The 27,883-nt window shown below is 35.3% G+C and overlaps 1 protein-coding gene across 2 annotated transcripts; it reads right to left on the reverse strand.

Moving 5' to 3' along the window:
- Positions 1 to 27,883, reverse strand: LOC148663234 (guanylate-binding protein 5-like). Of its 2 annotated transcripts, none has more exons than XM_088631361.1 (8): positions 27,727 to 27,883; positions 18,107 to 18,529; positions 16,511 to 16,759; positions 15,740 to 15,870; positions 13,657 to 13,949; positions 12,469 to 12,640; positions 8,024 to 8,103; positions 1 to 1,868 (listed from the first exon to the last, which is right to left on the reverse strand). In XM_088631361.1, the coding sequence occupies exons 2-8, from the start codon at positions 18,514 to 18,516 to the stop codon at positions 1,113 to 1,115; spliced, it is 2,091 nt and encodes a 696-aa protein (XP_088487487.1). In that variant the 5' UTR covers positions 18,517 to 18,529; positions 27,727 to 27,883; the 3' UTR covers positions 1 to 1,112. The 2 variants fall into 2 exon arrangements, with proteins under 2 accessions (XP_088487487.1, XP_088487486.1); XM_088631360.1 differs by lacking the exon at positions 27,727 to 27,883 and adding an exon at positions 25,317 to 25,396.

Genomic DNA, 27,883 nt, shown 5'->3' on the forward strand with positions numbered 1-27,883 from the left:
TTTTGTTATTAATTTCAAAGATAGTTCTTTATTTAACAACATCAAACAATAATCAAAAACAGATAATCTGAGGATTCCATCCAGCTGTTTCCTGAAAATAGCCAATGAATCCACTTTAACAACATGGCTGGGTATCTTGGTTTACATTCCCACCTCCCACATTTATATCTTATTAAAAAACACATTAAACACGTTACAGAGGAAAACAGTATACATTCAGTCACAGCGATCTGTCTAAGCTACAAAATAAAGCATGTTCTATTCACAGACATCTGAATTAGGTTAAACAGAAATGGAACAATATTCAATACACAATTTTAAACTTGTGTTCAGGTAGTATGTATCCAAAATACATGACTGAAGTATTTCTGAATGTCATTACAGAGGAGAATATTAAATATTAATTTCAATTTGTATTAAGATTTTATCAGACTTAAATGACTTCAATTTTTTGTGTAATAGCAAGTCCTCTTTCAGATGTGTAGGCAGCCTTCTGACTACAGTGCAGTGTTGTTTAAAGGTTCAGTGCATGGTGTCATCATGATTCACAATAGATTATCCATTCACACAGTTTCCAGAGTCTCATTTCTTTCTTTTGTAGCATTTGTATCGTACACCGTGTCTCTTCTTTTGATGTCTTCGCTTGTCTGATTATCACTTTTGAAATTTCTGGAAATGCTGTAGTATTAATTTGAATGATTTGCATTTATTTTACAGTCATTGAATTGAATGCATTGTGTTGTTTTCCAATTTAGTAGCATTTGATACATTCAATGCAATAACTAACTCATTTATTTACAGTATTCATAAAGGTTCAGTGAATAGAACATGATGAGTGCTGTGCATCGATTAACGTATTTGCATTGGTGGATATTGACATCTTTCATGACAAAGTGTCTTTTAGAAACTGAATCTTACTGTGAACCAAATATGCTTTAAGATTGTTTTACTTCTACATGGAATTTGGGTGGACGAATGCTGTGGATACTACAGTATTTTGAAGTTCTACTGCATTATTTCCTGTACTTTTCGATTTGTGTTTTTTTTTCTTAATTTGTGCGGTTGATCTCTTACTCCTTTTGTAATTTCTTTTAATCATTGTTTTTGATAGGTCAAGCAAGATCTTCAAAATTATCACAGCAAATTGTACTAGTTAGTTTTTGAAACTTTTGTATGTGCTCATCAATTCGATTGAGATCCTTTTCAACATCTGTTATCAAATGATTTATTTGTTTAGCAATTTCAGAACCATCTTTGAATTCCTTTGCTTTATTTTTAATGATTATTATATCAAAAATCATGGTGGCTGCGGCAAGAATTCCACCAGCCACTCTGACAACGCGGCCTGCAACGCTGGCCCCCGCAGCTATAATGTCATCTAAAGGCCCAAGTAAGTTCACAGCCTGGAAGCACTGGCACAGCATATTATTTGCCATATTTTCAATGTAAGAAGCATGATCTTCTCTAAATACTTTCATCATTTGGCCAACATATTCAATTATGTTTTGGAGCTCCCTCATGTGTTTCTGTATTTCTTCCTGAATTTTTTTAGCATCATCTGTCTTGTTCTTAGTAACAAAGTACTTAGTGATATCTGAGGTTAGGACAGTGGCACCACCGCTTACTCCTGCAACAACCCCTCCAACTGTAAGTGCTAAAGAGGCACCAGCAGTAAAAGGAGCAAGTAGTATCCCACCAATAGTAGCAGCTGATCCTGCAATTCCAACACCAGCTCCCACAATGCTGCCTACTGCAGTGCCCTTGTGGGTTTTTTCAATGCCCTCTGCCAGGGTTTTCATAGATCCCACAAAGTTGTCAATTTCTATCTTCTTTTTGTGGTACAGAAGGACTGTGTAATATGTGAATTTCTGTTGAAAGACACAGAAATTAGAAAAAAAAACAATGCATTGTACTAAACATAAAGGAACACAGTTGTATACAACCTCTAGAAGAATCAGAATTATTTTAGATATTATATATTATACAATTAGTATACATTTACAGAATATTACTACATAATAAAACATTGTATCTTATTCGTACCATTTTGATATCTCATGTACTTCGACACACAAAACAGGACCCTGAAAATGGTCCTGTGATCAATGGTTCTTGATCAGACTATATTTAGGTTTCTCATTGCGTTATTTACCCACATCCAGAACATATCTACCAGATTTCATGTGCCTTCAGGTTTAATTTTTTTTTCCAATTTGTGATTAAAAAGGTAAATGCAGTTTATTTAGTTTTTTGATAGCGTACCAACTGCTATCATAATAAAAAAATAAAATATTTATACTGATTTAGTTTTATGTGTTTTCAAATGTTTTACGTTAAGATGCAATTACCAGATCTGTTGTGTTCATTTAAAACATCATAAATTACAGTTTTGGAAAAAATGACAAAGAACCTAAAGTATTATTCAGTGAATCCGTGATGATGGTAAGATAGTGATAGTAGATCCATTCAGCTGATTTCTCCTTAGTGTAACAGTTTATGTCTGTTAATTCATCCTCAGAAAAGTATTGACATTCTTCCACAGATTAATTAATGTGAAATTCAGATATTTGTTTTACTTTGTGAGTTAAATGTTTAAAATCATGACCTATTATATCTATTATGACTAAACCATATTATACAAAAGCATATACATTTTTTTATTACACTAATATATAAATATGGTGTGCTGTGGCCTCTAAAATATTTAGCTTTTTTCCAAAAAAGTTGGAGAGTAAATTAGGTTCAACCCTGAAAAACTGTAAACTCTAGCTCATGTAAATTCCAATTTCAAAACAATTTCTCCCACAGACTGCAAGATAATTAAAAGCAAAATCTGTGGTCTACTTAATAAGTGACAGTGACAAAACACTGCACTGCAAAATTAGGAGATCATTCAAGTCATGAGACTGTTTCTTAATGTGTTCTTGCATTTCTCCAATGCTTTATGTTGTGCATCTTATTTTCCGAAGCAATTTTTGCACATAAGTTTGTACTAGTGAAAGACGTTGTGATTTATATACAGATGCAGCCATTTAAAATGCGCGGGCAATACCGCATTATTTTGTGGTGCGCTTTACGCAGTTTACCGCGAGTTACCGTAAATTCTCCTATAATACCGCAAGCAAAATAATAGTATCCGGAATTTCCTGAGCTAATAAAGCTCAACCTCTCATGTTTGAGTTGTCGCCATCAAAGTCTTTAACGAAGATATCACTAATAGTATTAATAATGAATGACCTTGGACAAGCTGTAAGTGTAAATTCAAAGTATTGTAAAAGTAACACCACAGCATTTCGCAATCACGCATTTGTTTCCAATCATGCAAAGTACAGTAATTTTTGAGAATCGATTCACCATGCCTTTCACATGCTCATAAAAGAGATTGATTTAGGAACATAAACATATTACCATATGCAAACTGTACTGTATATAGTATGTATATGTATATTTAATGTCTTTACTGTGCCCGTTTAAGTATTGAATATTTATATGGAATTTTACCATTGAAGGGAAATCTTAGTGCCTGAGCATAAAAAGAATAGGAGCATACTGTAATGCGTGTGAAGGCCATAAATGATATTAATTTTGGAACTTAAACATACAGTATATGGCTGGTCTCGGTACTTTAAAGAAAACATACAGATGCAGCCATTCAAAGTGCGCGGTACAGACACGTACCAGAGGTAATTGGCTACGGCGTCGCGCATTGTGACGCACGATGACGCGCGGTACCACGGTACGTGATTGGTTGACCAACAGGGACACTCGTGGTCCGTTGGTCTGTCGTAGAAAGATTTACAGTAAACGTCTTTATGGTGTCCGTTTTAGTATTTAATATTTATATGGAATTTTACCACTGAAGGGAAATCTTAGTAGCTGAGCATAAAAAGAAAAGGAGCATACTGCAACGCGTGTGAAGGCCATAAACGATATTAATTTTGGAACATAAACATACAGTATATGGCTGGTCTTGGTACTTTAAAGAAAAAATACAAACCAATATTCCATTTCTCCCTAAACATTTTAAGCATCGAAGTCTTTAACTAACGTGATACCGGAGTCAACAAGCATACTTTTAGAATTTGATTAAAAGGGAATATTATATGGAATTGCGTATCTAAAGAAATTAATAACGATATAATTATATTCATGTACCGCAACACAAGAATAATGCACGCTGTATATTGTCTGTTGATAATGTTTCTGTAGTGCTTTTTCAGCACTCTGCATGTGACCTTGCTGGTGGTGCAGTGGATTAGGTTCCTGACTCCCATGTCACACAGTCTGTGATTGAATCCCATGGGAGCCATGAATTTCCTTTAACAAACATTTCTTTGAAAAAATGAAACGTTTCCCTGCGTCAGAGATTAAATAAAACCTCACTCGCACCAAACAAATGTATATTTCTAAATATCACAACATGATCGAATTTAAGTCATTTTAATAACAATGAATAGTCACCTAGGCATTACAATATAAACATTTATATTGATTTAAATCGCGTTTTGATTTAAATCGCAAACGCGGGTTTAAATATATGTGTTTTTTGATTCACAATCAGACAAATGCAACATAAATTGATATCTTTGTCTTCTAAGTATCTTAATAAACTTTCAGCATAGCTTTCTCCCCGTTTAGATTTATTTTTCTTGGGATCTTGGGATCAAACGTGGAAAGATTAGATTGTAATCGTTTTTATTTTTTAAATACATTTTAGAAAAGTGTAATCTATACTAAAAAGCTGTACACCACCTGCTATAAAGATACATATTGTAATACTTTCAAGTTCGGATAGGACAGACACGAGAACTCAGACTTGCGGAGTTAAAGCAAATTAAAGCCTTGATTTTATTTATCACCTTTAAAAGTGGCATCTCAAAGCAAAGTAAATACCCAACACTGATTGTATCCATCTGTCATGCTAATAAAGCACCTTGAATTGAATTGAATTGAGGGAGAGAGGGAGGAGGGCGAGCGAGAGAGCCAGGACAGACAGGCAAATAAGATACACTCCACAGACATTCACAACAGTGACATATCATAAAACGTTTGCACATATAGTTAAGGTATTACTTGGTTTTCAAAGTGCAATGAAATACAATATTGTTGTTGTTGCTGTTATTGCTGTTTTTATCCTGTAAGGCGTTTTGAGAAGCCACCTTTAAAGGCGATATATAAAAGCGCTGATTCTTATGGCATGTGTTCTGCCGGGGATTAAAAAATGTTTTTTTTTAATCGCGTATCTAAGGAAATAGCAGTATAACCTTGTTCATGCACAAACAGTGGCATGTTACATTATTAATTTGGGTGTCTCCTCTTGCCAGAAAGCTCTAAATTGCATTTTGAGTGCGTTTTTTGGCTTTTTTAAAATTGCAACCCATAAATAAAGCTGATACTGTTTAGACTTTAAATTATTTAAACTGTATTACAGCAGCACAATGGACAATGCAACGTAAATTGCAAAAATGCACTTGGAATCTGTCCAAGCCCTACTTTGTCAGGCATTTTCTTTTACTGCAACGGACATAAAAACTTCCTTGCTTTTAACAGAGCGTTTCATAATTTCTAACTACGAAAATTATTTAAACTGCGACACTTATCATTCAACCAGAGCTCGAAATATCACAAGGATCCCCAAGAGCACAGCAAAGACTGTATTAAAAGTATACTAGTGACAAACTAGTATACTTTAGATCTTTTTTTCTGAACCGGGGAAAATCTGATCATGTTTCTCTATAACAATAATAAAAAACATTATTTTACATATCACCTTTATGTGATATCACCTTAAGGACAGCACATACAAGGGTTAATTGCACAATGGACCGCGCAAAGAAATTTAATATAGTCTTCTTTAGGTGTGAGGGCAGGAGTGGATCGCAGAAGGCATAATCAGCAAATTAGGAAAACAAAGAACAGGACAGGTGAGACGTTTATCCAGAGAGCAAGTGATCAGAAATAGGAACAGCTGTTACGCCCAGGTTTTACGCTCTCTCTGCTGAATGAATAAAATAATTTTATTAAAAACGCGTTTGCGTTTGTCTGGGTATTTACTCTGTAATCTGTGGTTTACATCTACTGTATTGCTTTGAGATGCCACTTTTAAAGATGATATGTAAAATAAAGTTTTTTATTGTTATAGAGAAACATGATCAGATTTTCCCTGGTTCAGAAAAAAGCCGATTAAAATCTGTAATCTTTCCACTTGTATGTCATCGGAAAATACAAGAAGTTTCTGCTTTGTGTAAGGATGGTATCAACAAGTAATCTAAGTGGTGAGAAAGCTGTGCTCCTCAAAGCGCTTTACAGGATAAAAACAGTAACAACAATAGTGTTAGGCTGGGCAAACGATTTTTTTATAGAAATACAAAATGAGATATAATGATGTGTTCCGGCTAAGACATTAACGAGTACAACCCCTCTCTCTGCGGGAGGGCTGGCTGTGACGAATTAAACCGGTTTCACAGGTATTTTCAAAGTAGAAGGGGGCGAGATTTCTAGCGAAAGACACCTCCCCCTCCAAAACCAAGGAAGTACAGTACTTACTAGTTAAGAAAGCTAGGCTTCTCAATGAAATCGCTTTAACATGCTAATGCGTTGGTGTAACAGTCCGGGCGTGGCAAGCTTTTAATGTCAACTCGACTCGATTGGAAGACAATGAACATATTCTAGCCCTAAATGAATTAATAGCAAACATGGTTTACATAAAAGACATTTTTCCAAGAAAGTTTATAATAATACGATCTATAGTTGAAATCTGAGCCTAAATAAAAAGAAAAAGCATTTTCAGAGAGCAAGTACGCTGTGTTTATGTAGAAAAAGTGATTAGGTTTATAAGCAATGTAATTACTTATTCGTTTAAAATGCTATATAAAATAAAGTTTATTATTAATTTGCTGGACAGAGTGGTGAACATTATGGATAAGACAAAGATAACGATCCTGATCAGTTTAGAAATCTGTGTACGCTGTAAGGTTTTTACTTCTTAAACTTTTAAAATACACGTTTCGAATAGAAAGAAATCATCTTCCTGGTACAGTATGTATAGCAAACCAGCACGTCTTTTTTCTCCAATCAGAGGGGTTAGACGCTCGGTTAAAAGCAAAGGAGATTGTCTGTTATAGTGGACATAAAAACAAGAGTTCGCTGGCATTATATCCTAGAAGACACAGACCGGCACCAGACCGGGAGAATGCCCGCAGTATAAAAGAAAATGCCTGATGAACTAGGGATTGGACAGTTTACAAGTGCTTGTACAATCGATGGAAATGTTCAAATAAATGTGCAAAAGAAATAAACAAAATAATCATTTATTTTTTTATCATATTGGCTAGCTAATGTCCTCTCTTTGCTAGTTAGTGGCTGTGTTTCTGCGTTGGGTAGCAACGGGTGACTGTTCTCAGGCGGAAGATGTAAACAGCTTAATTTTCGTGTTAAATAATTTTTTAAGATTAAAATTCATCCTATACAGCAATCACATATTTGGGTACCGTTTCATAAAACTTTCATGCTTAAAATGTTTAGGGAGAAATGGAAGACTGGTGTGTATTTTTTCTTTAAACTACCAAGACCAGCCATACACAGTACAGTTTACGTACATACAGTAATGTTTATGTTCCTAAATTAATATTTAATTTAGATTAAACCTTTAGACCTTCAGATGCGTTATGCTCCTCTTCTTTTTATGCTCAGCTAATTTGAAATTTCCCTTTAGTGGTAAAATTACATATAAATATTCAAAACTAAGCGGATTAAAATGTGCACAGTAAAGACATTAAATGAAATAAATCTTTTCACTACCAACCAATGCACCACGAGTGCCCCTGTCGGTCATTTTGGCCAGCCAATCACTTACCGCGGTGCCCTGCGGTGGCTTGTGGGTAGATTACCATACCGCGGGTTTGTACCGCGCATTTTGAATGGCTGCATCTGTATCAATAGTACCACTATTCTGTAACAGGTCTTTCAGTAAACCGGTGGACCAAACAATTCAATAAGAAGTTTTTAATTTAATGACAATTACCTTCAAGGAGTCTTTAAGCAAAGGGTCCAGGTGAAGGGTGCCAAGTTCAGAAAACACAGTCTTGCTTATATCATCAGACCCTAAATGAAAACATTTTAAGTGCTTTACTCCAACAGCATAAAGCACGTTAAAAAAAAAACTTAGCCTGTGAATATCAATGTTTAAAGATGTACACAATCTTTAGAAAATGTGTCTTTATAAACACATGTGTAGTTCTCAAGTGAATGACTGATACCTTTTATGTTCATTAAGTTCAGTGAGAATTTCAGAAATTTTAAATTATTTTTGTTTTGGAATCTTAATGCATGACAACCCCTGTAATACAGTACAAGCACCAGTAAAATATAGCAAAACTTTGTATTCATTAATCACAGTGTTTTGTCGATTCAATATACAACAGGACAGGATTATTAAAAAAATGAAAGGTTAGTTCAAATGAAAATAATGATTGTATAATTTTAGGACAGCACTAAAAGTCAAACAAATCGGATACATCTCATACAGTTTTGGATCTTGGATAGAAAGAACATCTTTGCATGTACAACAGGAAAGACTAAGCTGTCAGAAGTGAAATCTCTTTGTATTCTGTGAGTCCTAGAACCTAAATAAATTGCTATTATCTCACACCAGAAAGGTGAGATTGTTGAGTTCACATTCATGACATTCATATCACATGAACTGATAAAGGTAATTCTCTAGAACAGGTAAACCATAGCACAGTGTTGAAGGTATTAGTGCTTAATGTGTAAGCCTTTTGAACTGCTTTTCAATTGGCTTGAAGGAAGGCTTGCTTAAAACATTAGACTGTGTCTGGGATCTACTTCCATCGGATTTCAGCTCTGCCATCAGTAGGAAAGAAAAACTGTAAACTAACAACTAAATATTTGAACAATTTTTTTTTTGGTAACCAGACTGAGATTCTGTGTCCCCTTCTCCACAAGATATACTGAGTTAAGGAAACTCAAGACCTGAAGAAGGCTCCACGGCCGAAACGTTGTGTTCTCTTTCTTCTTTTTTTCAGCATGGAATAAACCTATTATTTGTTCCTTTGCAGCCTATGCATGCTGACGCAGCTACCCACCTGTTTTTAATACATCTACTTAAGAAAGTTAGGTGTTAGCATAAACTATTAGTAATCAATAATATTAAATTTAGCACTGTAATAAATTGTTGCACTTTTCTCCACATCTTGTAATACCATATTTTTATTGTTCAAATGTACATTAAATCTTTCTATCATAAAATAAGTTAAATACAAAATTAAAGAAAAAATAGGGTAAATATAATTCAAAATATTTTGCTAAAAATGTTAACTGTTTATAAAAATAAAATGTATTAACTAAGGAATAGGATGGCACAGTTGTTAGTGTGCTTTTTGTATGTTTTTTTATAAATACATAAATACAACAGTAGTACCAGATGTCTCAGTGGCTCTCAAAATTAAATTATGCATGCAAACCTGTGAATTAGAAAGATAACTAAGATATCCATCCATTTTTAACGGTGGTGAAGTGGTTAGCATTGCTACCTTGCAGCACTGGGGCTGTAATGTAGGGCACTCTGAACGAGTTAAACTTTGATGCAGGAAAAATGTATTTCTATACATTCTATATAAATGTAAGCTATACTGATTCTCCCCAATGTAGTGCAGTTAAAAAAATATCTCTGATGCAGTTCCTAAATTAATATAGTTTATGACCATCACACGCTTTATGCTTCTCTTCTTTTTATGCTCAGCTACTAAAATTTCCCTTTAGTTTCCCTACCGGCCATGTAGTACACAGCATTGTGGGATAATCGTTTATTTTAAAGGGAACATAGAGAAACTAGGAACTAGAGAAATCAAGAAAGGCTTTTTTCAATACAATTAATAGATGCACATCCTGTTCACTAGGTTATTTAACTCCACACTTAGCAATCTCCAATATGTTCAGAATTTGATAGCCAGAATCCTGTATTACTTTGAGATGCCAGTTGTAAAGGTGTTATATAAAATAAAGTAATATATTTACAGTAATTTAAAGTATATATTTAAAGTAATAACTTAACAATATATGTAAATGTTTTATGATATGTCTTTGTTGTAAATGTCTGTAATACAGATGCAGCCATTCAAAAGTTTTTTTTATACATAGCATTCAGAAATACAATCGAAATTAGTTTTGTGGTGTATGCGTAGATGAAACTTTTCTAAAATGTATAACAAAATTAAAGACGATTAAAATCTGTAATCTGTAATCTTTCCACATGTAATGTCATTAGAAAGTACAATAAGTTCCTGCTTTGTCTAACGATGGCATCAAAAAAGAAACCTGTGCTTGATGATAATAAAGGGACTTAGAAGTCAAAGAAAATTATTGACGTTGTTTAATTTTAAACACTAAGTTATGAATGCAATTGGTGCTTCACAGCCATTGTGCATTATTGAGCTCTGCGCTTTCTCCTTTCCAATGCTACCTCTCCCTCTGACACAGTGCAGTGGGCAGCACACTGTTTTCAGAGCCTCTGATACGGGAAAAAAAACCTGCTGATCTGTTCTACATACCAGGAAGATAACAGAATATTATTTTTTTTAATCGAAATGTGTGTTGTGTTTATGAAATTCGTGTATTTTAAACGTTTAATTAAGTAGTAAAAACCTTACAGCATAAAAAGAGATTCTAAGCTGATCATGAGGAAGAAAAATCACCCATTTTTTAAAAGTGGTTAATAACTATCGAAACCTGTTTTTTAAGCTTTTAAAGTCGTGCAATGTCTAAGTAGGAACACAACATTATATCTTGTTTTTGATTTATTTTTTAAGAATTAAAATAATCATTTGACCAGCCTAATTTTAAAGACCTCTTTTTGTGAAACTTTTCACAGCCTGTACAAAAAACTATATACACAATACTGCTGACAGCAGGAAAATTCCTATTCTTTACTCAGCAGCTTATTAAAAACAGCCCCCATGGTGTTCAAACCGATTTTCTTTACACAGAAGACTGACACAGCTTCGCACTGTGAACCTGTTTTACTAAGAAAACATGTGTCCGTGTGGGAAGGTGGAGTGTCTTTTGCTGGAAGACTCATCCTATCCTACTTTGAAAAAAACAGTGAAACCGGTTTAATTCGGCACAGCCAGCACTCCTGCAGAGAGAGATGTAAACCGCGCAGCGCCAGGCGAATGCACAACGTTAATGTAGGGCTTTCGGGCTCATGTGGATTTACGCCCTACAACCTGTGGTACCACTGTGTACATACGGTACGAACATGTGATATTTAGCAATATAAAAAATGTCAATATACTGTAGTGTCCATAATATTTGCTATTTTAGTTTTTCAAAGAAATGTTTATTTGTTAAAAGAAAACTCACAGAGATTGCTGGATTGAAACATCCAACCTCATGCTTACACATCAGTCACTGGCCGCTGTCATGCCGCCAAGGCAAATCATAAGACATGCACTGAAACAGCAATACACATATCAATATAGAATTATAGCTATACCGTTATTAATTTATTTAGATACACAAATCCATTTTATATTCCCTATTTATCCAATTCTAAAAGTATGCTTTTGTTTATCCGATAACGAGCGTATTAGCAAAGGTTAAAAATATCAATTTTTCACGAAGTATATAAATGTACAGTAATATGGTCAGAAGGAGCAAGTAAAAACATTTCAAAATAACCACATGTACTGTAAGACTTTGATGCTTAAAATGTTTAGGGAGAAATGGAATACTGGTGTGTATTTTTTCTTTAAAATACCAAGACCAGCCATATACAGTACAGTTTACATACAGTAATATGTTTATGTTCCTAAATTAATATCGTTTATGACCTTCAGATGCGTTATGTTCCTCTTCTTTTTATGCTCAGCTACTAAAATTTCCCTTTAGTGGTAAAATTCCATATAAATATTCAATACTAAGCAGATTAAAATGTGCACAGTAAACAGATTAAATGATTAAATCTTTTCACTACTGACCAATGCACCACGAGTGCCCCTGTCGGTATTTTTGGACAGCCAATCACGTACCGTGGCATATGCCGAGGTGGCTTGTGGTTAGTTGCGTGCTGTACGGGTTTGTACTGTGAACCTTGAATGGCTGCTTCTGTATATACTGTATACTGTATCATATAAATATACCACGATCCTTGAGCAGAGAATTAAATTTCTGCTGCGCTTGTGGAAGACACAAGACAACTTAAAGTCAATTGCTGGTCCGCAGTCATACCAAGCAACAGTTTAAAGGTACAGCCTTGTGGAAACAAGTTTAAACACTGAGTTTAAACACTCAAGTGCACAAAGCACGTCAGGCCAAAAACTAAGAGCACCATGGGAGCTCATTCTTTGTGTACTGAAATGTTCTTAAAAAAACAGACGTAAACTGTAACAATTGATAAAACAACTTTAAAAGTATTGTTTTCAATTAAATTGAGCCGACAATTTAACTTACTGTGAAACCTGAAGTATTCTTCTCTGATCTTCTTTATGCTCTTCATTGTTTCATTAAATATTTCTTTGTCTTTGTGATTCTGAAGACCTCTAGTGTATTTATCCTTTAGATTCGTAAATCTTTTCATGCAATTCTTTTTACAAAGTTCATTCAGCCATTGGTCTTTCAGTTTCTAAGTGGAATGGTAAAATTTGATGGAAATTCATGTTTTAATAAGCAAAGAAAAGGGAATATAAACAATAATTACAGGTTTCCTAAAGTGCTTTTCCTAAAGTTTCAATTAACAATATGTTTGCTGCTTCAATGAAGATATACACTTTGTTCTTTCCTTTTTCTGCACTAGACCATATCTACTAAGGCATACAAAACCATAATGTCACTTTTCCCTTTATTTTATTATCAAACTTGTGCATCTATGTATTCTTTTTCTGTTAATGATAAATCAATTTGAAAAACTTTTGCGAAATGTGATACAACACACAGCATGGCATGATGAAAATTAATTTAGGAGGCGAATGTTACTTGGGAAATATTAGTGAATGTGTTGCAATGCATTGCTGTTCCTTAATGTGACACAGTTGATTTTAACCTAATTCTCTATTACATCACTTCCTAAAGATCAGTAAATACGTCTGTGGTTGTCTGGTTTTTTTTTCCTGGACTACTGATGGCATGAATGAGTCTTGCTGTTAACCAGGCAATTTGTTTTACTCAAGCAGGGCAAACCTTCACCATTCTTGCATCAAAAAAACCCATGTATTTTGGCTTTTTATACAGATTTCTAAGGAACTCGTTAACATCGGTCATCTGTGCTTTGAGCTCAGTATTTTGCTATCCCAAAGAACATATAACACACCTATCTGCTGACTAATTAATATTCATGTATGCAATGAAGTAGCTATTAATGTAAAACCTAGACACTTATACTTTCATTGCTCTTCAATAAACAGTGTAATTATTTTCACTAGATTAAAAAATTATTTAGGAAGATGGGAGATATTCAGGTTTTCAGAAAATATTAGCATTTCAGCCTTATTGATATTTATATGTAGCAATTGTGTATGCTTTTTATAAACAAAGTAAACAAGTTAGAACTATTTAACAATGAAATCAAGTACAGTATTCATTCTCTACTGATATTTTAATTTAGTATTTAGTATTTAATGACAAACTATTTTTTAGATTTACCTGTAACTCCTTCTTCTTTAATTCCTTTTGATTCGTGCCGCTGGTATATTCCAGTTTTTTCATGAACTCCTCAATTACTTTGTCACATTTTTCATTGTAGTCTTTGCACAGTGCATCTTCATTGTGTGGAAGGTGAACTTCCATCTCTGTTACAATATTTTCCATGTTATCTTTTGCTAATAGAAATGTTTTGTTTATCCAGGCCTCATTCATTTCCAGAGCAGCTACTGTCAGACAGACATTGTCTTGTTTGTTCAGCATGTCGATGTAGGAGCGAGCCAGCTCCACAAAGGCTTCACAGAGGGGAAAAGAGTAATGTCAGGTGGTGATATGTTGAGATTAAGCAAATGAGAACAAACAAAATGTGTATATTTATACTGAAAAACCATAAAAATACAACCAGTAATTACTGGAACTGACAGCACCTGTAATGCTTTTAATGCCTCAAACACTTAATAAAATAATGAAAAGTTCTTTGTAATATTTCCTGGATTTTAAAAATATTTAATAATATTACAGGGCAGTAAACATTAATATTTATCATGCTTTGTGTGAGATCCATATTTGCACTTTGAGGCATTAAGAGACACATCTGATTGACATTCCCAGACATAAAGTTGGGGCAACATGTCAAAGGAAATTAAAGACCAAGGGGCTGAGTTTCCTTTCTTCACTGAATGAGTCCAATACTGGAGAACCTTTGTGTCCTCCAGGTGCTGCTGTCAGTGGCCACATGGACTTTTTTGATATTACAGAAGCATTTCTTTCTCTCTGGGAAATCTTCTTCCACCTGGTGAAGGGGGTGAGATTACATTTTGACTTCTTCCCAGAAGATTGCTTATATCTCATTTCTTATATTCTCAGCAGTAAAATAAGTGCTGAGACGAGTTTTTACATTTGGTTAACTGATTTTTCAGAAATTAATAAAATTAGTTTTTAATGTAGTTTACATTAAAAACAAAGATGGATTTTCCCTCAGCTGCTCTAATTTGTGAGCATTCCTGAAGTAATTTCCTTAATTAAAAAATACACATTCTTTCATTAACACACTTTTCATATTATTACTATCAATATACAGTAATGAAACACATTAGTATTGCAACAATTGCAGTGATAACATTCAGAATTATTTGAAACATTAATGATGTAAAAATTCATTGGTTGTCCCTGTTTAAAAAAAACACATTCTGCATGAAAATGTAACAAAGCAAATATGTATTTTCAGGAAAAATATCACATCTTTCACCAGAAACTGAGGAATAAAAATGAAACTGCAATTAGAAATCTGCAATGTAATTATTCGTTCTTTGAATTCTGATGAGGACTGCATTTTAAATTCTAGTTTCTTCAAAGTATTATAAGAAGAAGAATCATACATACAATCACAAAACATTATTGCTACAAAATGTGACAATTTTCCTTACTATTATTTATTTAATGTATACCAGCACTGACATCAGTTTATATCAGTGTATATACTGTAAACGTAAACGTTTTCTCCTCCTTGCTCATGAATTCATTCCTCCCCCTGTCTCCACCTCTGCACCAGCCCCTCAGCCACTCTTCTCTGAACTGGGCTTACAGTTTCCTCACCCTATAGCCTGGGAACATGGGTTCAGCCAAGTCTCTCTATGCATTGACATCTTAGTTTACTCATTTAATGATCACTCTTGAATACACTATATACTTCTGGGGAACCAAAACCATGTGTTTTATTTTATTACCTCCCAGTATAAAATAGGTTAATTTGTCCCATAAATATGCTAAAACAAAGGATGAAAATGGAGACATTTTCAATGTGCCAATGTAACAGACCCCTCCCTCCACCCCAACATCCTTTGCAGCAGGTTCCTCTGGCTCATCCTTCAGTAAGGAGGCAACACTAATCTCCGACCAGCACTGTCAGTTCCTCAGCCAGGTGTACTGTCCAAAGTGTAAAGCCAAAGTGCTAAAAAAAGTGCTTTTTTACGTCAGCTCATTCCATTTTTAGAATTTGAACAAGAAAATCAAGAGATGTAATTGACAACAGTCGCATAACTGAATATCCACTGTCATTTAACAGAGCTGCTTGTGAAGGCTTTACCTCCTGGTGTGCAGATGAGACTTTTCACTGCCTTGGGAGCAGACTGTTTATCACGAACAGTGGTCACAAAGGTGTTGAGTGATGTTAGAAAGTCATGGTCTAAATCTTCATCTTTCATTTCCGGGAGTTTTCTGAAGAAGAATCAAGTACATATGTTAAAAACACTTAAGTAAGCATGCTCTTATTACCAAACTTACATATAATAAAGAAATGTAAATAGAAATTATAGTTTACTTAAATTTATAAATTATAGTTTACTACTTAAAATGTGGATCCATCAGGTAAGATAGAATAGGATTTTAGGAACAGTAGAATGTTATAATTATTATAATAATTAGAGTGATAATTAATATCATATTATGATGTCAGGCAAATCAAAATAATAGGGGTACAGGGGTAAGACTAAGTGACAGAAAACAAAACTGTTTAGCAGAGGTGAAAAGCAAATAAGGAAGAAAAGATGATCTATGAATAGATTGTGTCTCACTTGTTTTTTCCTCACCAAAACAAATCCTAATACATTAGCAAGGATGTGAGGGGACAACAAAAACAGAAGGTTTGAGTTTGAGAGGAAATTACAGACAGAAGTAAGCAGAGTCTGTTGAGTACAGATGATATTTGACCCTTCCTTTCAAATACTGTACACACACTGGAAAGGAGAAATTATATAAAGCACAGCAAACTTTCAAAAACAAGAACAAAATGTTTAAGTATTTGGCAATTCCTGAATAGTTTATTATATTATTATATATAAATAAAAAGTATACTTACTTGAGCGCTTTCCCAAGAGCTGGTTGTGGCAGAATATGAATTTCTGTTTTGTCAAAGACTTCCTTATATTTTGTCTTTGTTTCTTTATCCAAGGCATTCAGAAACTTGTCCTTAAACTTATCATGATCAAATTCTTCAAACTGGAAATCTCTTATCAGTATATAGAACAAGTTCGGAAGGTAATCTTTAAGTGACTTATTTTTCTCCTCACTGACGAGAGACATCTGATGTACAACTTGTAAGAGGCAGCTGTACTGGGTTTCAGGAAAAAAAAAATCTATGACGTCACATTGATAATGGCCTTTAATTAAAAAATAGAGTTTAACATTGCTGATATTTTTAAATCACTGAACAGTCCTTCGGATGAGACGTAAAACCGAGGTCCTGACTCTCTGTGGTCATTAAAAATCCCAGGGCGTTTCTCAAAAAGAGTAGGGGTGTAACCCCGGTGTCCTGGCCAAATTTCTCCATTGGCCTTTACCAATCATGACCTCCTAATAATCCCCATCTATGAACTGGCTACATTACTCTGCTCTCCTCCCCACTGATAGCTGATGTGTGGTGAGCGGTCTGGCGCACTATGGCTGCCGTCGCATCATCCAGGTGGATGCTCCACATTGGTGGTGGTGGAGGGGAGTCCCCATTACCTGTAAAGCGCTTTGAGTGGAGTGTCCAGAAAAGCGCTATATAAGTGTAAGCAATTATTATTATTATTTGAAAAATTCTTAACACTGCATCACTTACAATAAGCACTTGTCCATTTCAGAGTCCCAGGAGAGATGGATCCTACCCAGGAATCAATGTGCAAAAGGCAGGATACACCCTGGACAGGACATCAATCCATCACAGGGCATACACTCACACCAGGGCCAACTCTACCAAACCACTTGGTTAAGCACCTGGAGGAAACCCATGCAAAGAGTATGCAGAGAGCACCCCAGGAATTACACCAAGGGCCCCAGTGCTGCAAGGCTGCAATGATAATCACAGTGCCAATGCACCACCTGGTTTAAACATGGATAATAATATTTTCTTATTTATAATCTCTTTGTTAGTCAGAAACAATAATTTTGATATTTGTTTTAAATTCCAATATAAGTCTTCATTGTCCTTTTTTTCCTGTAATGTCCTGTTGAAATGCTCCAGAAATCTGATTTTGGCTTTTATTTTGGCTTTTATTGGACTTTTGCAGTTCTAGATAATTAGATTGTTTCAGTTTCAGTTTCATATGATTAGAATATGATTAGAAGCTGTCATAAGATTATAAAAAATATTTTACAGCAGACTTCATTAACACTCTGACTGCACATATGTACTTGTGGTTCAGTACTGAAAGGGGTGAAGTGAAGTGACCCAGCAATGATATTAACTAATTCTCCAATTAGACAACTCCACACAGCTGGTACAGTAACAGTACTGGGCATCATGGGTGACACAAATCAGCATAAACAAAGATCACCACAGCTCACCCCAGAATTCACTTTAAACTGAAAACTAAATCTGCTCATGAAATTGGAGGATTATGTAAAGCTCAAGATTTCTTTTTTAGTAATTTATATTGTTGTATAGTTTAAAATGTTTTCTTCCCAAGGATACAGAATTTCTTCAATAGCGCTTCTGTCGATACATCCTTTGATGTTGAAGATTATACTGCTGGACAGCAGTATTGTCAGTAAAAATATAGTCTTATCAGTTATGAGCCTATTTTCACAGTCATCCAATCCCTCAGTATCCAGAAGCAGGAGACAGGCATTTGTGTGGAAAGGGTGTGGTCTGGACCACATCCAAATGCCTTTGGTACATCCTTCCACTCCATGTCCAACTTTGAATCCTTGGTCTTCATTAAAGAACCGAGACAGCAGGTAAGACTTTCCAGTCCTGTGCTTACCCACAATGCCAATCACCTCTGCAACACCTGTCATTCCTGACAGAACTTCAGCTGCCCTCTCATTGAGTACAACTTTATCATTCTGGATCTCAATGAATATCTGTGGAGTTGCCATCATGCCTATTCTGCTCCTGGTAAAATAAGAGAAAACTAACTTAAGAATACATTAACTCATTTTTCACTATTTTATACTATGTGAATTTTGTAAAAATTCTATAGGTTCTGATTCTTATTAATTCATTCAGGATACCTGTGCCACAACAAATTGACTGTAAAAACATGTATACGTACTATAGCTGTCAACAGTTAATGTATATTGATTAGTTTTACACATTATCACAATTCCTTGAACCAGCAATACAAATTGATTCTGAAATTTGCATTATAAGTCAAAGTCATAACTTGGAAGTGATTATATAATGGAACAGTGTTATAAGTTGGTGACTAACTCCTGATTCAACAGCAGCTAGGCAACATTCATTATTTTGTGATCACAAATAACTTAAGGGAGTAGACAGAGGTCTGATTTATGCAAGATTATTTGAAACCATGAAGTCAGCTCTGACTGGATGGCATAAAAATGTGACCTGTGGGAAAACTGGTTTGCCTATGGTTATACTCGATTAGAGCAATACAAATATGAAAAATGCCATTTGGCTAATTTTCCCATTTGGTAGTTAGTTAATTGATCTGGGGACTCATTCAGCTGTTTCTTGAAAAATAAAGACAGGTGTCACATAGAAAACAAAATAAATTCACCTCCCGAATCACAACCCAAATCTCTAATCACCACCAGAGGGCCCCACACGAGAAAACCAATATCACTCTTCCCTAACAGCCAAGTGAATATCTCTCTAATCATCATCACCTTTAATTAGGAGCATTATATTAAAGGCTCAAGTGGCTACTCAAGCATTCATGCCAGGACCATGAGCCTTCAGCTCAGATAATCCTCTCTTCTCTACTTCAGAGAAATAAAATCCTTAACTGAGTTTTAACATTTGCCCTAAAAACCTTCCGAAAAGCTAAGTATGGACCGACTACAAGCTGACTTTCTACTTCTGTCTGGGATATTGAGCCTGAAACCGGTGAAAGGTGTCGCTAAAACCCACACAATGTCACACAGGCTGTTAAATTTAACCATATTACTGTCTAGCTTGTTCCACACTTTGCTAACAAGTCTGCATGCCTGCATCTCTGAATAATGGGGAATTTATTATTCTTTGAGTTTCTACAAAGGCTAGAAGGACTGTGAACCTCTCTCAAGGAGAGATAAGAATTGTACTGAAACAGACATAAAACCATTTAGCCAAGAACAAAACAGGGCTAGTGATTCTCAAGTCAAGAGAGGTGATTTCCCAACACCTGACACAAGGCCATAATTTAAGGGCCACTACTTAGTAAGAAATGCAAGAAGGACTTTTTTTAAGATTCATTTTAAAGGAACTGACCAAACATACCTTAAAATCATCCATAAATAGATATTTTATTTATCACATTTAAAAGAAACAGAACCAACTGCATTAAACTAAGAGAAACAATGGATATCTGAGCAAATGCCTGTAACTACTGTATCACTTGTATGGTCTTAAATTAAAGAGCAATTCATAATTAAACAGATGGAACAGTCGGAATCCTGGTTACAACAAGCATTACTGTAAGGATTTTTCAGATTTTTCTGATCCATCAACATCGATTGAGGGTCCAGGTTTGAGTCTAGTGAATACATGAGGATACAATCCTCTCCAATTGCTTGTAAAGCAAGTCAGAATTTTGACCTATTAAAATTGCATCCTTCATTCTGTATTGATAAAAGACTATATTAAGTACTGGATGTGTTGCCACATGTTTCATTCCCTTACGAAAACTTAAACCTAAATTATTAAATTAAAATACAATATAATTCATCATTATCATTTCAGAAATAAACAGGCTGTACTTGTTTGGTATCAAATGAATGGGCAAAGCATGAGTAGGTCAGAAATCTAATAATCTAATATTAACTTTGTAAATTTTACTCAGAAGAAGTTTTGAGTTTTCTCAATTATTGGATATTTTATCCTGTCTTTCCTGTTAGAAGCAATAAAAATTTCTGAAGGCAAGATATGCAAATCACAGGTTTGAACTGGCCAATCAGAACCCTGGAAGAAAAGACTCTGGTATGTCTTTGTCTGAGGCTAATCAATAGAGCAAGCCAAGAGCCACACTTTGGAAGTCTGGAAGTTTTAGAAGACCTTAGGTCCTACTAGTGGATGTCAAGTCTAAAGGAAGTCAGCAGACAAGGGAGAAGAAGTAACAAAGAGCTCAGCTAGACAAGAGGAGTAAAGTCTGATCCACTGCTCCACCCACTCCAGCCAGCAGCCCATCTACATGAGCTCCACAGCAACTCTGGATCAGCTTCTGAGCAGAGTCACAGCAGTCTTCTACTTAACAAATCCGCACCAGATGATGCCTACTTCCCCGCTATCCAAGACATAAGCAATACGGACGCAAAGCTTTTTTAGTTTGCACTGTTCCTTAATATATATATGTATTTATTAACTTTGTGTTTGGTTTATCTTGATAAAGACTTAATGTAACATGATGCCTTCTGCCTCAAATTAGAATTTGACTTTGTTAACACTACTCTATAACTTAGCAACTTGCACTTTTCAAATTCTCTATTTCCAACCATTTCCACTTTCCTTTCCAAAGGCCTTTGTTGTATTAATTGTATTTCTAATAAACTCATCTGTTTTAATAAACTGAAGGAATCTGGATTTGAATTCACACAGATCAACCTCACCTTTATCTTGAATTAGGAATATTCAGCACAGTGGTAATTATCACATTAAACTGGCTGTGTTTTCAGAGGATATGGTCATCTAAGGGTTGGTGTGGTGATAAACACCAGATCACAAGACCTGTTTTATCCTTCTATTGGTGTTTCAGTAACCTCGGACACATGGTTTTGGTCTTGTGCTGGAAAGTGCTTACAGCAGTGCCTAACCTTTAGTCACATGTGCTGTACATGATTTATTGAAGATTCAGGCAACCCTCCAAAACCATCTGATGCACAGCTTCCTGTTCTCAGCTTTACATATACTTCCATGTAGTCCTCACTTGTGTCTTCTAATTTGTATTTAATTGTGATGAATTTGTCAGTACCTTTGAGGATATTGAATACTTTATCAAATCCCCTTGATCTTCTCTGTTCGAGACATAAAGGCTTTGGTCCTTCAGTCTGTCAGTGTAGGACATTCTCCTGAGTCCCAAACTGTATCTGGTAGTTATCAGACCTAATTCTAACAGGAATATATATATATATTGTTGTTGTTGTTTTAGTGTGGTGACCAAAAGTGTACACAGTATACCAAATGAGGCCTTACTATTACTATATTATGTGATTTTAACCTTTTAGTACTCCTGTTTGTCATATGTCCAGAGGCCATTTCCAGATGGAATAATGTCCCCTGAAACATTCTGTATTAATTTTGTAAGTACAGACAGTTGAGGCCTGGTTGACAGCTTAAATTGAAACTAATATAACATTCCCTGATTTGCATTCTGCTCTAATAGATGTATAATCTAACATTTTGTTTTGCCTTTCTTTCTTAATGTTTTTATTATTTCCAGGAATTGTCTAGAAGATATGTGCTCATATTATCCAATGTGTATACATTGCGTGTTCATGACTCGCTTGTGAGCATGTTTCCACACCTGTCTTTTCCTGATAATAACAGCAGAGCTGACCCATGTAAAACTATCCTCACTGTGAGGAAAAGGACTGCTTACCTTCCTCTTCTCAAGAAAATATGTTACACAGGCTCCACTGTGACTCTGCCATGTAGGAATGTTAATTAATTTGGGTAGTGTGGTGTCATATGAACAGTGACTCACACACCTGGGAACTGACAGGCAGCTGTAGCACCAGACAGTTGCACAGAGAAATTCAATATAAAAATTGCACTCTCCATTCAACAAGATATATTAACATGTCCAACAACTGCATAGCTGCTTGTTTTAATTTTCATAGTAAGGGACACACTGTCACAACTACAGGAAGGGCTCTGTTTCAGTCTCACTACATTTGTTTCCACTGTGCATTTAAAACAGCCTTAAACTTTGAATAATACAATTTTATCTGTCAACATTGTAGTATGTACTGCATATTTCCAAACTTCAGTATCTCAGATTTACTGGTTTAACCGTAATTAACAATAAAACAGGATGTTTATCTACTTACATGGGATCTCACTTGTTTAATGTTTTGATAATTTAATATCCTTATTTTTAACTTAATCTCAGCAAAATGTGTTTCCAGTGCTTTGGGTTTTACAAAAGAAACACAAATCTGGAAATAATTTCTCCTGGTGGCATAACTCAAGGGACCAATTGTATCGACCCCAAAGCAGCGAACCAACTGGAGTTCAGCCTGTGCAAAACTAGTGAGCAAACTTAAGATCAAATGCAATGAACATGGCTGAAATTTGTCCACAGCTCCATTCTGAACCTGTCCTGAATTACAATGAACCCAAAGTAACAACTGCTGCCCTCTAGATATTATTGTAGTAGTAGATTAATTTAAACCACCTCTTCACAGGTTTTAAGCAACTCAGTAGCGGACTAAGCACGGGATCCCATTAGAACTTTCCTGAACATAGTGGAAATGATACCTTCACTAAATGATGAACTTAGCATCTTTAGCTTGACATTTATTGTAAAATTTACCTACAATACTTGAGGGGCTTTCCAGACACAACAATTATTTATCAATACAAGTATTTATTAATAAAAGTGTAATCTGTTAATAATGAAGTTTAATATCTATCTTTATCAGTAGCTGTACTACAGATAATGCATGTTTAACCTAACACTAACCCTTTTGTATGTGATAGTTAATTTTTCAGATAACCAGGGGAGGGAAGAGAACTGAAATCAAGGAAATACAAATTGAAATGGAGTGTAATTCTTACATGTGTTCTGTTACATCTGGGAGTTAATTGAATAGATTTGTTGTATTTTTCTTTGGGATTTGACTCTTCACTTGTGTTTCTCAGGGAAAGCAGGGATATTGGGGATGCAAAGAATAAGTTGTACTGTATAGGCAAAGGTATGGGTAAGTTAAAGAAAAAAAAAACATATTATTAAAAGTGATAATCTAAGACAATTCTTTGGAACAGTGTCCTTTCTCATATCTGTGGCTGTGGTCCAACAATAATGGTGTTGAAATGTGCGGAAAGATTTGGAGACGAACAGGAGGCCCATCCAGTCGGTAACAAGGTTGAGCAAGACCGCACATGCCGCAGTGACGGTGCTGTTAATGGAATAGTACACAGACCACATGAAAGGCAAGGAAAAGGTGGTTTTAAAATTTCAAGATCAGAGGAACAGCAATTAACTGAAAAGATCTGTTACAGAGCTCTAAGTTTTCCTTTTTAGAGCTGTAAATGTAACTTGTTTTTGTAGATCAAATCCACATATTGATGTTAATTCTATTTAAAAAATAAAATGACTAACGCTGTTGGACATTACATGATGCTTTGTGTAACATTTGTTTTCACTCAGCTGTAAGGAAAATGCACTACGCGCCTTTATTTTAATTAAAAACTCTTAATGTAGATGAGTTGTACAACAAACATTACAACAAATGCAGCCCCTGAAGTTGCATAACACTTACGTTAAAATTATTGCAGACACAAAAGTAGCTTATGCCTATTATAACACCGAAATAGCAATGTGTTTGCTTTATTTGTCTGAAGGATCTCTGTATGAATCAGTATAATTTATCAATGGAAATAAAAACTGCTATAATACATGTTCAAGCTTAACACGCACCTGCTATTATCGTTTGTTCGTTTGTGATTAAATGCAATTGAGTATCTCATAAGCAGTTACCTTCTCTGGTTTATTTCAATATAAATGCCGTTCTTAAATTCAAATTAACATTAAATTGCCAAGAACATTCAGTTATATATTAACACAAGACAGATAAATGAATAATTATGGCTGACATATTAACGCACTGAACAGACTAATTGAAAAGCTCTGATTCAGAGCACCGGCAGTTCTTGCTAATTTGAACAACAACGATGCTGAACCCTCAGCACCGTACTAAACACAAGTTCATTTGGTCCCCAGCTTTTTTTGGTCCCCAGCAGTTTTCGTTGCATCTGAACTCAGAGCTGGAGATGATCTCCTGATAGTACCGCATTAAGTACTCCGGAGCTTAAGCAGAGCGTGCTAAATCTGAAAGTTCGTTGAAATTGAATGATCTTGACACAGTGGCCTGTCTTGTAATCATGAGCCGAAAAGGTCGAAAGACACATCCTCACAATAAACACCTTTGCATTTCTAGGCACTTGTGCCATCGTTACTAATCTATTCTATCTGCGCTTCCAAACTATTCAATGTTGAGATTTTGACAGCTACATTTATGTATATGAAATACTATGAAGGCAAACATAGGATTACTGGGACTATTAGAAGCAGAACTAGAAGAAAGCAAAAACATTATAGGAGTCCCATTTACTAAGGTGTATTTGCCTAGATTTTAGTTCACTTCACTCCATAGAATATTAATCTACGTCACAGTATGTCCCCCAGAAATCTATCACAAATGATCAAAATGATGACACTTGCTTCAAGACTGGAATACAATTTCAGTTTTATATTTCAATACAGTATATTAACAGTCACTAATGTTTAAATTAAGTTCATATTAACGATATTATTTCAGTAATGCGTTTCTCCGTCATTCAGAACTTTCCCTTGCGATCTGCTTAGCACTGTACTAACTTGGTTAGTGTAGTAACCTCTAGACGGCAGCAGCTGTTTGTGTTTGTTGCAACAGAGGATATATTTTAGTGCAGAGATAGCGACTAATTTCAGCTGCCAAGTCCTCTGCAATTGGTATTAGGAGTGATTTCCTTCGCTTACCTTTGTGCTGGAATCGGTCAGTACGATTCAATTTCTGTGCGGTTCCCCTCTGGTCCTGACCACAGCTCAGTTATACAACGATGATCTGGTGTGCACAATAAATCAGCTATATTATATGTTGCTTTTAACCACAAAAAAATGCATTTGTGTTAGTCAGTTAGGTTAAATATTTTTATATCTGTAGCTTCTCCGATAAGAGGAGAAATCAGAAATGATAAAATGTCTAATTTAAAGCAAACAGATACCCATTTCTCTAACGTAAATGTGGGAGGAGACACTTCTATGGATTTTGTATTGTTTCAAAGTATTTGAAAATGAAATTAGAACATTTCTTGAATCTGTTTAACTGGAAAAAAAGATTGACTGGAAAAAAAGATTTTCAGTCCTAATCAGATTTTAATTTCCTCGAGGGCCACATTTTCTTCGGAAGAAAGGCCAGATGGCCAGACACAGGGAGGGTAGGTATTTTATGATGGAGGAATACGTAATAAACAACACAATTTACACTTATAATAAATTAAATGAAACCCCTTATATTGTAATATTCAAATGAACAAATAAAACTAGAAGAAATATTCACATACATGTGTGCAAATTTAATGCGATATTTGGAATTGCTTCAGTGACAGAATGTCTGTTTCATCTTTGTAAATGTTTGTTCACACAAAATGTGGAGGCAGAAGACAGAAAACTTTAGAAAAGTTGCTCGTGGAATGTTCTTAAAACACCTTTCAGGCAGTGATTTATGTTTAACAAATCATTTTCCTTAAACAGATCCCTATACAAGTCATTCGCAGCAAAGTCAATTACTTCGAGTGGCAATTCAGGCTGAAGATCTTCAACTTCACTTGCAAAAGGGTTCTTGAACAATCTTATGTTCTGTGAGATACTGTTAAAATCTTGAAAACGGTCCTGAAATTTCTGCTTCAAATGTGAAATCACATTTAAAGTGAACGGGATCGGAAAAGGTTCGGCACATTCATTTCTGTACTTTTCACAAGTTGCGAACTGAACAAAATTGTTTGCTGCCACTTGTTTGTCCAAAAAGAATTATTGTCTGAAGAATTTTTGTCTGAAGGATTTTACGAGTGAAAACAAATCTGAAATTATAAAATTTGAAACAAATCTGAAATTATAGAATAGGTCGTGTCCTTTGAGTCATGAAAATATCGAATTCTGTGCGTAATTCACTAAATCTCTAGCACTTGGGTTTGCTGATCCAGCGAACCCCTCAGTGGTACGGAACGTCCGGATATTCACTTTCGATTTCAGATAGGAAGTTTTTAAACTGACGATGATTAAGGGAGGACTATCGTATAAAATTCACTGTCACTATCCATTACTTCAGATAATTGTAATTTTTTATCGCACAAAGCCTGCTGATGAAAGATGATGAATACAGTGCAAAATAATCGTTTTTTCCCGGGTCTTCTGTGCGACGAGCAGTTGTATTAGATGACAGGTATATTTGTTCGAGCAAAGCAACTTTTTCTTTGTATATGCTGCCCATCAGTAAATGGTTTCCCTGCCTTAGCTATGACGTGCTATTTTGAAACTCGCCCTTACAATGGATTCTGATTATTGTGATCGCTTTTTTAAATATTTCACGCTGATAAATTAAGTTTTTCTTCAGTGCTTCTACTTTATCTGAAATCATTTTGCCAATCACATCTGAGTATTTCTGTGCTTCGTATCGTAATGCCTTCGGATATTATACTCCTTGAGAACAGCGACGGTTTCTCTGCGTATTAAGCACAACGCTTTATATTGCTTTCAATCACGAAATAGTTTTCTCATTAAAAATACGGCACTCTTCGTCAACGTTTCTCCACTTAGCTGACATTTCGATGTAAAAAAACAATGCAAGAAAACTCAAGCACAACAAACGTGAACCTGAGGTAAAGGTTATTTAATTTAACACTTGCGCGTAAGCATGTAGTGGTGACGCTTTCCTCTGTTCTCGGGCCGGATAAAGATACCGTAGGTTGGAGACACTTGGGTTAATCCGTTCGATCGCTGCATATTGTTAAATGCGGTGAACTCAGCGTTCTGTATAATGCGAGTCTGTTTAAAACCGTTCCTACAGCTGTATCTGAACAGGAGGAAGCGACAGTTACAAGCTGTACAGCTCTATCCTGTCCGGCGCCCTTTATCCTGGAGTTTTCGATAGTTACGTTTAAATCTCCTGTCAGTAACAAAAAAAGCCTAGACTCCAAACTAATCTCATTTCTTGTACTTGAAACAGGTCCAGAGTGGGGGCTCTCTCTGTTAGTTTCAAAACTATTATTAGTTCAGACTAATTTAAAGCAGAAATCTAACATGCCAGCAATCTGCGCCACACGATACCTCCTTGTCCGAAGGCTGTGCTGAGTTTGAGATTGTGACTGATCGAAACAAATGATCATCTCACCTGTATCCTCCGGTCCTCCTCTGTGGTGCGAATCGGTAAGGTGGTGAAGGGGATTACCGCGCTGGAGTTTTATAAACACACATTTCCTTTCACTTTCGAGTTTTATCATGACTAGAACAGGGAGTAAGTAACTATCCTTCCTTTCACTTTCAACTTT

The sequence above is a fragment of the Lepisosteus platostomus genome, chromosome 5 (genome assembly GCF_059453375.1).
Source record: "Lepisosteus platostomus isolate fLepPlt1 chromosome 5, fLepPlt1.hap1, whole genome shotgun sequence".
Taxonomy (NCBI): domain Eukaryota; kingdom Metazoa; phylum Chordata; class Actinopteri; order Semionotiformes; family Lepisosteidae; genus Lepisosteus; species Lepisosteus platostomus.